Raw genomic sequence first — 14,190 nt, forward strand, 5'->3', positions numbered from 1 at the left:
CTCGGGTAGATAAATCCTAACCTGCCTAAAATTGGAAAAATCTTTTTTCAATGAGAAATGGTCCAGAGGTTTTTCAGAGGCTGTTTTTCAAAAATATATTGTCCAGGCCTCTGTTTAACCTTTTTGAAGACTTAATTAATATAAAGAAGAGGGACTACTTCATATCGGGCCCTAATTCGGATGAATTATAAAATGAATTACATGTAAAAATAGTAAAGAGTTATTTATTGCCCTGTAAATGTGTACATTGATACATTCTTCTAAAATTATATTATAATATTGTCATAGTCAGGCACCACTGTAGGTTGATTAATTTAAATAATAGCATACAAAATGCTGACTCAAAATTGGCATAACTGCAACTATGTACACAATAAAAGGTAAAACGAAAGCAGATAGCAATGCTAAACTCGTCATGTATAATTAACATTTTTGCTACATTCTCTGTGGTCATTATCTCTCGGCAAGTAATAGAAATTTCTTTTCCTAATTGTACTGCCACAGAGGCAAACAAGCAGGAAAAAATAAATGCCAGAAAAAAGAGCTAGTGGTTCAACTGGTTTGCAGCATAGATAAAGCCCTCCTTCTGTATTTTTTTTTTTTAACCTAAACTTCCCTGATATAAAAGGAAACTCTGAAAAAGTGATCAGGAGATGGGTTGTAACCTTGAACATAGAAATAGATAAAACCAGATGATCAAGACAATCAGGCACCAATACAAAAATGCTAATTAAAATTTGTAGTCAAAAATGTCTTGCTATAATTCTTCATGTAATGGTACACTCAAAAACATCATATATATATTTTTGTATGTTTCTTGACCCCCATTTACTTTGTAGTGGCCCATTAAAGAATGTCATTTTTATTTCCTGCAGGATGGAGAGAAGCATATCAGACGTCAACAGTGACCAGTGCTCTGCATTGGCAAATGATGTGAAAGACGCCCATGAAAATAAATCTTACATTGCTTGTATCACTTAATTCATGTCTTTTATCCAGTCGAATGATTAAAACTTGCAAAATGCATGCTCTTTTGCTAAAATATTAATAAATAATTAACTTCTGGAATGATCAGTGTACAGTACACATAAATGGGGATCCTAAAGACGGTTGAATGCATGTTTTTAACATTCAACTGGATAACTGACATGTGGATTATTTGATTATCACTAGTTACGTGAGTTTTTTTTCTTTTTTTGCTCCCATTAACTTTTTTCAAATCATTTGCTGTTGTACAGCACCTAATCTGTTATAAACTTCTTTCTCTCAATTCGGCATGAAAATATGAAATTAAAATTTTTTTCTCAGCCACCACTACAAAGTACATGGGTTACGTGACATATGAAAACATATAATTTTTAGGTTCAATAGTTGTTTAAAACAAAGATCACTAGAAGAGGCAAACACACTGGAAACTCTTAAGAACATTCCCAGATGTCAGTGACTATGCACTGCTTGCTTTTAAAGCATCATTATGGTGATGTAACATGACTTCATTGGGAGGTATGGTGTAACAGCCAGGATTTATGTCCTACAACAGCTACTCAAAATGTTCGTGCCAATGCATAAACAAAATGGCATCATTGTAAATCAAACCCATACCAATACTAATTTCCTAGAGACAGTAACTCATAAAATGGCCATAAAGGGAGATTCTCTAATTTACAAAACCTTCCAAAATATAAAAGGTACCTTAACACAAAATGTATTAAGAGCAAAAATATGTTTTGCCTGAATCGTAACATTTGTATATTTTATGAACCTATTTTAAAGCCATATATTTTTTATCTATGTATTCATCCATCTATTAACCTGTTTAATCAAATTTGGGAGCTTTGCAAGGATAGGACATAAAACTAATTTCCCTAAGCTTCTGCAGATCCACTACACTGATCACTAATTGTTTTCTTAAATTGCCAAACCACCATAAAATGTGCAATACAATAATTTTCAGTACTGCAGAGATCTTATGGCATGCTTTAAATAAAAAACCACCCATAAAAATATCAAGTCTACCTAGACTTTATGTATATTTGTATAGTTTTCTTCACACTATTATAGTAAGAAACGTACTGTGTTATGTTTTTTTTTTAATATAGGGATGGCCCAGTTCAACATCAGAACGGTCCTCGGGTGATATTTTGAAGTTTATGCAAAAAATAAGCTTCTCGGCTGATTCCAACCCTTTGCTTCTACATGTTATGAGTGCAGGAGAGTTAAAAGATCAACTGTATAGTTGTATTGTACTTGCTCATGGTAATGTATTTCTCTTTTTTGTGGAATTCAAGACTGTATTTTTTTTCTATTTGTTTTTATATACAGTATTCTTCAACTATATTATACCTTTTAAAGCATGTTTAGTCAAACCATACCATTTGTTATCCAGGTTATATGCAAACAATTGTAAGGCATTATTACTTAAGTGGTGTCATCATGATATTCCTTTATTCAGGTAGTAAAGCTGGAATGCTAGCAGAGTCCATGCATTAGTAGACATTAGAGCTACAGTATGTATATTAAGTAAGAATTGGAAGTGTGTGGTGGCTTTTTGTTTTTTTTGCTCTTAAGATGATGAATAATTGTGATGAGTGAACTTCTCGGTGTTTACTTCGCCTTGAGTTCAGAGAAATAACGGAAGTGTTTGCGAATTATCGGCAAACTAGCTGGGAATAAGATGAATCAGGTTGTGGTCAGATTTGCCAAGGGACAAATAGATTAGAATTAAAGGCATCTTTAGCATTTGAGTACAGCAAGTCCAGCTGCTTATTTCCTCAACTGATAGAAATTAGTCATCATTTATTCCAAAGTCACATGGTTGAAGTCACCATATATTATAACTGCAGGATCGGAATGAATCATCATTAAAGTGCTGGTGACCGAATAAATCATGTCCGTTGCCAGGACCCCATTTGCAGAGGGAGGAATATAAGCATTAATAAAGATGATGTAGTTTATCTCCCTAGATAGATAGATTGATAGATAGATACTTTATTAATCCCAAGGGGAAATTCACATAATCCAGCAGCAGTATACTGATACAAAGAAACAATATTAAATTAAATAGTAATAAAAATGAAAAAAATTAAAATAAAATTAATGTTAGCATTTACTCCCCCGTGTGGAATTGAAGAGTCGCATAGTGTGGGGGAGGAACGATCTCCTCAGTCTGTCAGTGGAGCAGGACAGTGACAAAAGTCTGTCACTGAAGCTACTCCTCAGTCTGGAGATGACACTGTTAAGTGGATGCAGTGGATTATTCATGATTGACACGAGTTTGCTTAATGCCCGTCGCTCTGCCACAGATGTTAAACTGTCCAACTTTACTCCTACAATAGAGCCTGCCTTCTTAGCAATTTTGTCCAGCCGTGAGGTGTCTTTCATCTTTATGCTGCCACCCCAGTAAACCACCGTGTAGAAGAGGGCACTCGCCACAACCGCCTGGTAGAACATCTGCAGCATCTTACTGCAGATGTTGAGGGATGCCAACCTTCTCAGAAAGTATAGTCTGCTCTGACCTTTCTTACATAGAGCATCAGTATTGGCAGTCCAGTCCAATTTGTCATCCATCTACACTCCCAGATATTTAAAGGTTTGCACCCCCTTGCACACAGTCACCTCTGATGATCACAGGGTCCATGAGGGGCCTAGGCCTCCTAAAATCCACCACCAGCTCCTTGGTCTTGCTGGTGTTAAGGTGTAAGTGGTTTGAGTCGCACCATTTAACAAAGTCTTTGATTAACTTTCTGTACTCCTCCTCCTGCCCACTCCTGATGCAGCCCACAATAGCAGTGTCATCAGCGAACGTTTGCACGTGGCAGGACTCCGAGTCATATTGGAAGTCTGATGTATATAGATTGAACAGGACCGGAGAAAGTACAGTCCCCTGCGGCGCCCTGTATTGCTGAACACAATGTCAGACCTGCAGTTCCCAAGACGCACATATTGAGGTCTGTCTGTAAGATAGTCCACAATCCATGCCACCAGGTGTGAGTCTACTCCCTAGGCAAATAATATGGACAAATTCCAACAGCCAAAATTTTTATGTTTAAATTACAAACTGTAGTTTAAACTGTAATATGCACCCTTTTACACCATTCCTCATTCATGTAGATGACCAGTTCTCCTCCTGTCTTTTTTCTGCACCACTCTTTATTTATATACAAAAAAAACAATATTAAAGAGTAATAAAAATGCATGAATAAAAAAAATCAGTCTGCTTGAATAAGATAGAATAAATAAAATAAACCAAAAGAAGTACAAAGTACATTGTTGTAATGTGCTTAAACACTGATGAAGGGTATAGCATTTTTAGCAGAAAAAATACAGTATTACATAATACAAAGGCAAACGCACCTTTTGAGAAAAGCATTTACCTGCTGTATTTTGCAGTCGAAATATCACACAAAGAATTTTGTATTTTATTTTTCTTCCTCTTGCATCTATAATCTTATGAAAGATTGCTTAGTGTGTCATTATCTAAAGATTTCAGTTTCTTTTATTAATTAGCAGTGAATCTTGTGCCACAGAGTCTGTAGCTTCACTGTTATATTTAGATTGTGATTGCTGCTGTTATTTCAGGAATAAAGAGTGTTAATCTGTTTGATTACAGTTCTGATATGTGTTTATTTTGGGAATATTTATTTGGGAAGTATTTAATGCTTAAGAGTGTGGTTACTTTATAATACAGAGAATATTTGTGTATTTCATTATACAAACATTTCATAGAATTGTCTAATTACTGATATTTGTATTTGTTGAAGTGGCTTATACAGTGCAAAATGCAATCTCAAAGTATTTGATCAATTGTTCTTTATTCCAAGGTAATTTATTCTGAACCTAGCCTAAAATCTTTAATTATACACAAAGAAATACATAACTGTTTTGCCTATCATAGCTATTTATTGTATGTTATTTTCAGACTGTGCTCAAAAGTATTAATGTTCTAAAACTGCAGATTTGTTTGTAAATATTTGCAGTAAAATTTTAAATCAACAATTTCTCAAAATTCATAAAAGATCCTGGTAGGGTTGTCAGATTAACATGTTGAATATTGTGTGTGCCCAGTATAGACGAACGCCCCATATACATTTTTGAAAATGGAGCAAAAAAAAAAAATCCTCTCATGTATCACTTCTCCTTCCCCTTTTATATATTTACATTTTACCTTTTGCTTTTGGAGTGCAATTAAAGCATTAGTAGTTTATAATTCTTGAACATTTACTTTAAATATGTTTATGAAAGCCACAGCTTTTAGCTGAATGTGAAATGTGCCACTTGAATATACACCCCTTTTCAAAGGTCAGTCTCAAATTCTCTGCTATTATAAAGGATCCAACCCAACAAAGTATAAAAGGGCACACTGCCTCTTGTAACACGTAATGAATATAAGAAACCCTGGAAAAATGTATTGCTCAGACACATTATCCACAATCATTAATCTTATTCCTAGCTACTATATACTTCTCTGTGCTGCCAGAAGGCATAATACCACTGCCAGTTTCTCTTCTCTGAGGCACTTTGTGTTCTATGTGTTTTACAAGTGAAACAATGTAATGTACTAAATGCCATATTGTAATGATTAGTGAGTACTTTCTCAAAATGTATTTAGTAGACCTCTTTATCCAAAGGAATTATACAAAGCAACAATTTATCCAAAGCAACGATTACAAAGTTAATAAATGGTAGACAACAAAATTGTAGCACAAGAAGCTTAGTATTATACAGTGGAACCTCGGTTTGCGAGCATAATTCGTTCCGGAAACGTGCTCACAATCCAAAGCACTCGTATATCAAAGTGAATTTCCCCATAAGAAATAATGGGAACTCAGATGATTTGTTCCACAACCCAAAACTATTCATATAAAAATGATTAATACAAAATATAAAGTAAAAATACATAAAACAAATTAATCTGCACTTTTACTTTGAAAAGAATCATGGCTGGTGTGAGTTTCTAAATTCTTGTGGGATTCCACCCAACGGGACGACATGCGGAAGAACGTCCCAAAGCAATCGCAGTCTCCCAGCGCTGTAGCAGTTTGCTGTAAAACGCGAATCCAGAAAGATCGCGGATATGCTATAAGCGCCTGCCATCAGTGGGTGATACAAGGAACATTCTAAATGCGCAGGGCACAGTACTACTTGGTCACGACCCTGCCTGACTGCTGTGTTTGTTTTATAGGAAAGTGGCAGATCCTGCAACAATAAATAACCGCGCTGTTGCTGTTTCAAGCTGAATAAAGCTGGTGGTGCAAGACGGGGACACACGCATCATAGCACACACAGTCACAATGCTGTAGTAAACAGTATACGCTTGTGCAGATGTTGACTATATGAGTGAGGCACGCTGACTCAGACGGAGAATAGGAGACGATTGCCCACAATTCCGCAGCGAGAGAGAGAGTGCGAAGAACCATCAGCTCAGTTGTGATTACCTGACGCTCCTCAGACCAAGCGTATACATACTACTCGTATTGCAAAACGTCGCTTGTTTATCAAGTCAGAATTTATTAAAAACTTTATCTCGTCTTGCAAAACACTTGTAAACCAAGTTATTCACAAACCGAGGTTCCACAGTACTTTCTTCCATTGGTAAATGATAAACAGACAATAAATTATAGATCATAGAAGATGGATTGTTCATATGAATTCCAACTTTATACTTTTTGATGTGTCAGAGGCAGGCAGTTAAAGAATAACTGGTCAGTTTAGGGAGCATGCACTGGTACTGCTTGTTGCCACATCCATCGCTTGACGAAACAGCTCCCACCCTCTGGAAATGACCCTCTATCTGCTGTAGCCTGGTGTCACATGGGCATCCACTTGGCCATGGTCCAGCCACTCTGGTCCTCAACAATGCGAGCCAGATCACCCTCAGGGTTGGGGAAATCATGCTACATGGCCATAGTGCCGTAACTGATGCTCCCTCACAATGCGGGTAATGTGCCTCATACAGGACTCCATGAGCCACTGCTCATTCGACACAAAGTCAAACCAGTGGTACCCAAGGATTCTGTGAAGAGACATAGTACCAAAGGAGTCCAGTCCTCATTCCAAGTCACCGGATAGCTTTCATGCCTTGCAACCATATAGCAAGATAGGAAACACCAGGACTCTAAAGACTTGGACCTTTGTACTTTTACAGAGGTATCGGTAGTACCACACACCCCTTTTCAGTGACCTCTTGACCTCCATGCTCTCCCAATTCATCTACTGACTTCATAGGAAGAGTCCTTAGAAACATGAACGTCACTGCCAAGGTAAGTAAGCATCTCGACGATGTTGACACTCTCTCTCCGCAGACAGACACACTGCTGATGGCCGTTCCTAAGAGGTCATTAAAGGCCTGGATCTTGGTTTTTATCAGGACACTCGCAAGCCCAGACACCCAGACTCCTCGCTCAGTCTCTCAAGAGCCTCAATCAGAACCTCAATTCACTCTGTGATGATCACAGCATCATCAGCAAATTCAAGATTAGTGAATCTTTCTTTGTCAACAGATACTCCACAGCCACTGGACCCCACGACCTTGCCCAATACCTAGTCCAAAAACACACCCCTGACAACCCCAGAATCAACTGGGAAAGACGCAGAAATTCTGCCTCCACTCTGCACAGCACTCACAGTACCAGTATACAGGAATAACAAGTGAGGCTAATCTTAAGCCTTTTTAAAAGTGTTTCCTTTTTACATTGGTTTTCTTGCATGGAACACAGGGCATTTGTTTTAAAAGCTAGGACCAGATAACTCTTAATATCAGCAAAGAGGTCTTAAGTTCTAGATCTACAAAATTCCACAACATTTTTTACAGCATTCCTCGAGTAATGTGTAATGAATTTAGCATGAGATAAAGCAGACCATTATTCTTATGCATTTGATTATCTCTTTTTTTCCTCCCAATGTGATTGTTTTAATACATTGAATTGGTTTTTAATCTAGTGAAATTCAATCTGACACCCCTAGTACATGAACAAGCTTGTTTAGTGAATGAAATTATATGATGATTTCTCCTGCAAAGTACAAGTAGAGCTTTGATGCAGTTTTTATAATGTTTAGTATAGTACACAGATATTGAATGTTTTGTATTGTCTCTCAGCTTGCTTTAATTCTGTCTTTTTCACACTGAACAATCAGAAATGGGTGGCACAGTGGTAGAGCTGCTGCCTTGCAGTAAGGAGACCTGGGTTCTCTTCCCGGGTCCTCCCTGTGTGGAGTTTGCATGTTCTCCCCGTATCTGCGTGGGTTTCCTCTTGGTGCTCTGGTTTCCTCCCACAGTCCAAACACATGCAGGTTAGGTGCATTGGCGATCCTATATTGTCCCTAGTGTTTCTGTGTGTGGTTGTGTGGATGGGTGTGTGTGTGTGTGTCCTGCGGTGGGCTGGGAGTTGCTACCTTGCACCCTGTGTTGGCTGGGATTGGCTCCAGCAGACCCCCGTGACCCTGTGCGATATAGCGGGTTGGAAAATTACTGAATGACTGACAATCAGAAATCTTAAATTCATATTATTTTGGGAAAATACTGCAATTCTTGCACAGTATCTTAGGCTGTAGTGTCACACAGAAGATCCCCACCAGTTAATAGAGGTCATAGAGTTGAGGAAGTGTACAGTTGTAGATTCTGATGAATTTGGATTCGATTTTATGACTTAAAGGCATTCTCTGAATCGAAGGCTAGTTTCTTTGTGTTCTCTTGGAACGTCTTTCATACACTTTTTGATCATAAAGAATGTTTTTTCTTGATTGCTTTTCTTCTTAAAATGAAACTGAAAATTGAAGGACCAGGGGCCCTAATGTATAAACGGTGCGTACGCACAGAAACGTTGCGTAAGAACTTTTCCACGTTCAAATCGCAATGTATAAAACCTACACTTGGCGTAAATCCACGCACTTTTCCACGGTACCTCATACCTTGTTGTACGCAAGTTCTCTGCTCGGTTTTGCAGACTGGCGGCACCCAGCGTCAAAGCAGTGCTACTGTTCCTGTGTGGTTACACCTTATTTTCCTGACGCGGCTTTATAAATACACCGAAACTAACCGCATATTGTTTATTAGTGTAATGCATCTGATTGTAATTAACTCGTAACAATATAATGGTCCAGGGAACTGCTTTAGCGTTGTTACTCTCACTACTTCTCCTCTTGAGTTGCCACAGCGGATCATCTTTTTCAATATTTCTCTCACTGCACCACTCAGAGTATTTATATCACTGTATCTGAGTGTGAATCACAGCAGCAGCTGATCGGAAAGGGAATTATCGGTATACAGCTTCAAGGACACGCTGTCTCAGCCACTGCAAAATGTTTTAAAGCCTTTCCTGTACGGACCTCGCGGTTCAGAAACAGAAACGATATCATTTATAAGGTGAAATTCAGCAAAATATGTTTATTAAATTATACAGATAAAACTTTAACTTCATTTAAATAATCTATATTCTTCACTGGGAGTGTCGTTAAGGATAGAATAATTAAACATGTACTTCGAAGATATTTCAATGTTCTTTAAACGTTTTGAAGAATCGGCGCTAAGCTTACAGATGGCTTAACGTCTATTACAGAGCTGATTGTATGGCGATCGGTTACTTGTGGAAAGAAAAGCACTGACTGCAGTGACGGCTACGCCAATATATATTGAATATAAAACAGAAAGAGAAAATAACAACACAGCTAAAAACACAGCAACAAATTTCTGCAAAAGTTAAATGCTTGTGTCATGAGCATGAGGCGGCTATGCAGTGTCCGCAACGGACGTAGCCATCCACTGTGCATAAGCTACCTTACTGGTGGCGGGCGAAGGAGCCACCGATTCTTCCTCTGCCCAGTGCCACCACAAGCCTAGAGCCGCCCGATTGTACTGCTGCAATAAATTATTTCATCAAGTGAAACACATGTTTAATAACGTGCTTTAACTCCTATCATCATGAAAATGATATCACGTATACATCTCAGTATTTTAGTTATTCAGAGAACTGTAATATTACAAATGTAATTGATTCTGTGTCCAGTTGGAGGAAGAGAGCCGGTTTAAAAGCAAGTAGTGATTCACACACACAGAGCACATAGAAGATCAAATACAAAACAAAGCATTTAACGTGCTACTTTAATTACGATGTGATTTGAGAAACTGGTTAATTAAACGATTTTAAGATGAAGTTTATGATGTTCTACTTTAATGACAAAATAAACTACGTGATTAAAGTGGAAATGTCGAGATTGAAGTTGACATTTCGTGCTTTTTCCTCACTGTGTGCCTTTTTTCTCTGTACCCTAATAAGCTTTCATATGACACTCAGACAGTGGGCTTACAACTCGGCTTTTCACGGCGACTTTGATATGTGACTTCTTTTTTATTTCCGGCACTGTGCGATTTGTGAATGTGAGCTTTCAAGTTTCTCCAACACGCTATGTCACTCGATCAACTTCCTTTTGTTGATTATACCACGATTTATTTGAACAAATAGTATGTTTTTCATTTGCCTCCACTTGGTATTCGCTGAAATTCTTATATTTTCCCTGTGCTTTTCCCATTGTCTTTTCACAGAAGGCTGCGCTTAAGGGCGATTTATATTGATTTGCATATTCAAATAGGCGTAATTCTGGGAGGATTTGGGGCGTTACATAATGCGCGTGCACGAGCGTTAGTTTTCACGCTGATCGGGATTTATGTAGCGGAAGAACGTGGAAGTTGGAGTACGCACAGATTCCTGCATCTGGATTTTTCTGTGCGTAAACACATTTCGGCTTTTGTGCTTACGCCATGTTATAGTGCGAGTTCTACGCACGGCGTTATACATGAGGCCCCAGATGTTGAAATAACTCCTCAGCTTGCAGCATAAATAATTGACAGAGACTGATCATTATAATACTTCTTTCCCTAAAAAGCATAGATATGCCTAAGAAGAACCAGCTGATTTGTTATGCTGAAATGTTTGCATTTATATTAAGATAATGTTATTTCATAAGAACTATGTTGTTATCAGGGATGGAAATATTGGCTTCTGGGAAATATTTGGAGGCTGCTCAGATCTTCAAGGAGGCAACATCACTATCATTAAGCATGAAGATGCAATCCAAGATATTTACCTTATCTGGTGTCTGCTTTCAGAATCTGGTGAGTAAGATTCCCAGGTTTACAATTAAAATATATGTGTAAAAAAATCAGTTCTGTCAAACTGGCAAATGACTTTGTTTTTGTAACATGATAAATACAATTTTTTGTATTATTGTAAAAAGAGGCATTTACTCTTTGTATGATCTTCTTTTTCCCCAGGGTAAACCTCAGACTGCCCTTCAGTCTTTCAGAAGAGCTCTAGAGGCAGATTTTAGTTGTCTCTATGCTCTTTATCAGAGCTCTCTGGTGTATAGACAGCTTGGAATGGCTGATGCAGAATTTGAAACTCTTCATCTGCTTTGCCGTGTAAGTAATATCTTTCATAATAAATGTCAGTTTTATTACACTTCTTTGAAGGATTGGAATAATTTTCACTATTTTTGTATTTTCTGTAAAAGTTTCCCTAAAATGTCTGAAAGAACATTAAAAGAACTTAAATACTTATAAAGCAAAAGTGTAATGGCTATTCTGATCTGCTTAAATATAGTGTTCTTTTGTGAACAGCACATCAGAAACAAGTTATTCCCTTTATAATTTTGTTTGAATTATTTGTATACAGATTTGGATACAGATATTTATAGTGGCACATATCTCCTTTTTGCTTAACCTTTTATTTGAACTTAAAATGCCAGTTCTTGGTGCTTTTCAAGTAATGAAAAAAAAATGAGGAGCCCTCATTAACAATGCTATTAGGAATTGATAATGTTTCTGATGTCTGTAATTAGTATCATTAAAAGCCAAAAAACTGCAGGTTTGATGTAAAGAATGCCAATGATTGCAGCAGAAACAATCAATGTGTACGTGTACGTGTGTGTGTGTATATGTGTATGTATATATATATATTGTGGACTTGATCCCGGACACAGACAGACGGACATCGTTGACTCCACCACACACTGTTTATTATACTAATATTTACAAAGTAATCTGTGTGCACTGACAACCCCGATCCCCCAAATGTCCAGGCCTCACAGTCCTTGTGCCTTTCTCCTCCTGGCCGCCTCCAGTCCTCTCTCCAGCTCTGTCCACTTCCACCCAACTTCCGCCATCGACTGAAGGGAGGCGGCCCCTTAAATAGGAACCCGGATGGGCTCCAGCTGCTTCCCGGCACTCCTCTGCAGACACGCCCCAGTGTGGCGGAAGTGCCAGCTGCGCACCCGGTAGCCATCCGGGTGTCCCCTGTCGTCTTCCCCCCAGCACTTCCTGGTGTGGCGAAAGTGCTGGCCTACAGGGATATTCAGGCACCGGGGTGCCGCCTGGCGGTGGCCACAGGTCCTTACAGAGCTGGGCTTCCTAGCCCTTTACCCGAGGCCCCCAACATAACCAGGGCGGACGCCCCCTCGCGGTCTGGAGGAGGCACAAGCTCTCCTCCGGTCCTCCTGTGCGTCCCGGCCACAATATATATATATATATATATATATATATATATATATATATATATATATATATATATATATATATATAATATATATGCTCAAAAATATAAAGGAACACTTTGAAAACACATCAGATCTCAATGGGAAAAAGAAATCCTCCTGGATATCTATACTGATATAGACTGGGTAATGTGTTAGGAACGAAAGGATGCCACATCGTTTGATGGAAATGAAAATGATCAACCTACAGAGCCCTGAATTCAAAGATGCCCCAAAAATCAGAGTGAAAAAATTGTGGCAGGCTAGTCCATTTTGCTAAAATTTAATTGCAGCAACTCAAAATTGTACGCAGCATTTGTATGGCCCCTGTGTTCTTGTATACATGCTTGACAACATCGGTGCATGCTTCCAATGAGATGACAGATGGTGTTGTGGGGGATCTCCTCCCAGATCTTGACCAGGGCATCACTGACCTCCTGGACAGTCTGAGGTGCAACCTGGTGGCATTGGATGGACCAAAACATAATGTCCCAGAGGTGTTCTGTTGGATTTAGGTCAGGAAAGTGTGGTGGCCAGTCAATGGTATCAATTCCTTCATCCTCCAGGAACTGCCTGCATACTCTCACCACATGAGGCCAGGAATTGTCGTGCACCAGGAGCCACTGTACCAGCATAGGGTCTGACAATGGGTCCAAGGATTTCATCCTGATACCTAATGGCAGCCAAGGTGCTTTGTCAAGCCTGTAGCGGTCTGTGTGACCCTCCATGGATATGCCTCCCCAGACAATCATTAACCCACCACCAAACTGCTCATGCTGAATGATGTTACAGGCAGCATAATGTTCTCCATGGCTTCTCCAGACCCTTTCACTTCTGTCACGTGCTCAGGGTGAACCTGCTCTCATCTGTAAAAAGCACAGGGCACCAGTGGTGCATCTGCCAATTCTGGTATTCTATGGCGAATGCCAATCGAGCTGCATGCTGCTGGGCAGTGAGCTCAGGGCCCATTAGAGGACATGGGGCCCTTGGGTCACCCTCATGAAGTCTTTCTGGTTGTTTGGTCAGAGACATTCACACCAGTGGCCTGCTGGAGGTCATTTTGTAGGGCTCTGGCAGTGCTCATCCTGTTCCTCCTTGCCCAAAGGAGCAGATACTGGTCCTGCTGATGGGTTATGGACCTTCTATGGCCCTCTCCAGCTCTCCTAGAGTAACTGCTTGTCTCCTAGAATCTCCTCCATGCCCTTGAGACTGTGCAGGGAGACACAGCAAACCTTCTGGCAATGACACGTATTGATGTGCCATCCTGGAGAAGTTGGACTACCTGTGCAACCTCTGTAGGGTCCAGGTATCGCCTCATGCTACCAGTAGTGACACTGACTGTAGCCAAATGCAAAACTAGTGAAGAAACAGTCAGAAAAGATGAGGAGGGAAAATGTCAGTGGCCTCCACCTGTTAAACCATTCCTGTTTTGGGGGTCATCTCATTGTTGCCCCTCTAGTGCATCTGTTGTTAATTTCATTAACACCACAGCAGCTGAAACTGATTAACAACCCCCTCTGCTACTTAACTGACCAGATTAATATCCCATAAGTTTCATTGACTTTATGCTATACTCTGATTAAAAAGTGTTCCTTTAATTCTTTTGAGCAGTGTGTGTGTATGTGTATATATATATATATATATATATATATATATATATATATATAT

At 39.1% G+C, this 14,190-nt stretch overlaps 1 protein-coding gene across 3 annotated transcripts in view; it reads left to right on the forward strand.

The window, feature by feature from the left end:
- The window catches only part of fancg (FA complementation group G), a 52,129-nt gene that overhangs the window by 16,336 nt on the left and 21,603 nt on the right, over positions 1-14,190 (forward strand). For all 3 annotated transcript variants that reach the window (XM_039758333.1, XM_039758334.1, XM_039758335.1), the window contains 3 exons: positions 2,100-2,256; positions 10,977-11,107; positions 11,267-11,413. In XM_039758333.1, the coding sequence (XP_039614267.1) occupies positions 2,100-2,256; positions 10,977-11,107; positions 11,267-11,413 (435 nt within the window). The remainder of the gene's footprint in view (positions 1-2,099; positions 2,257-10,976; positions 11,108-11,266; positions 11,414-14,190) is intronic.

Source organism: Polypterus senegalus, chromosome 7, assembly GCF_016835505.1.
Source record: "Polypterus senegalus isolate Bchr_013 chromosome 7, ASM1683550v1, whole genome shotgun sequence".
NCBI classification, from domain to species: Eukaryota; Metazoa; Chordata; class Cladistia; order Polypteriformes; family Polypteridae; genus Polypterus; species Polypterus senegalus.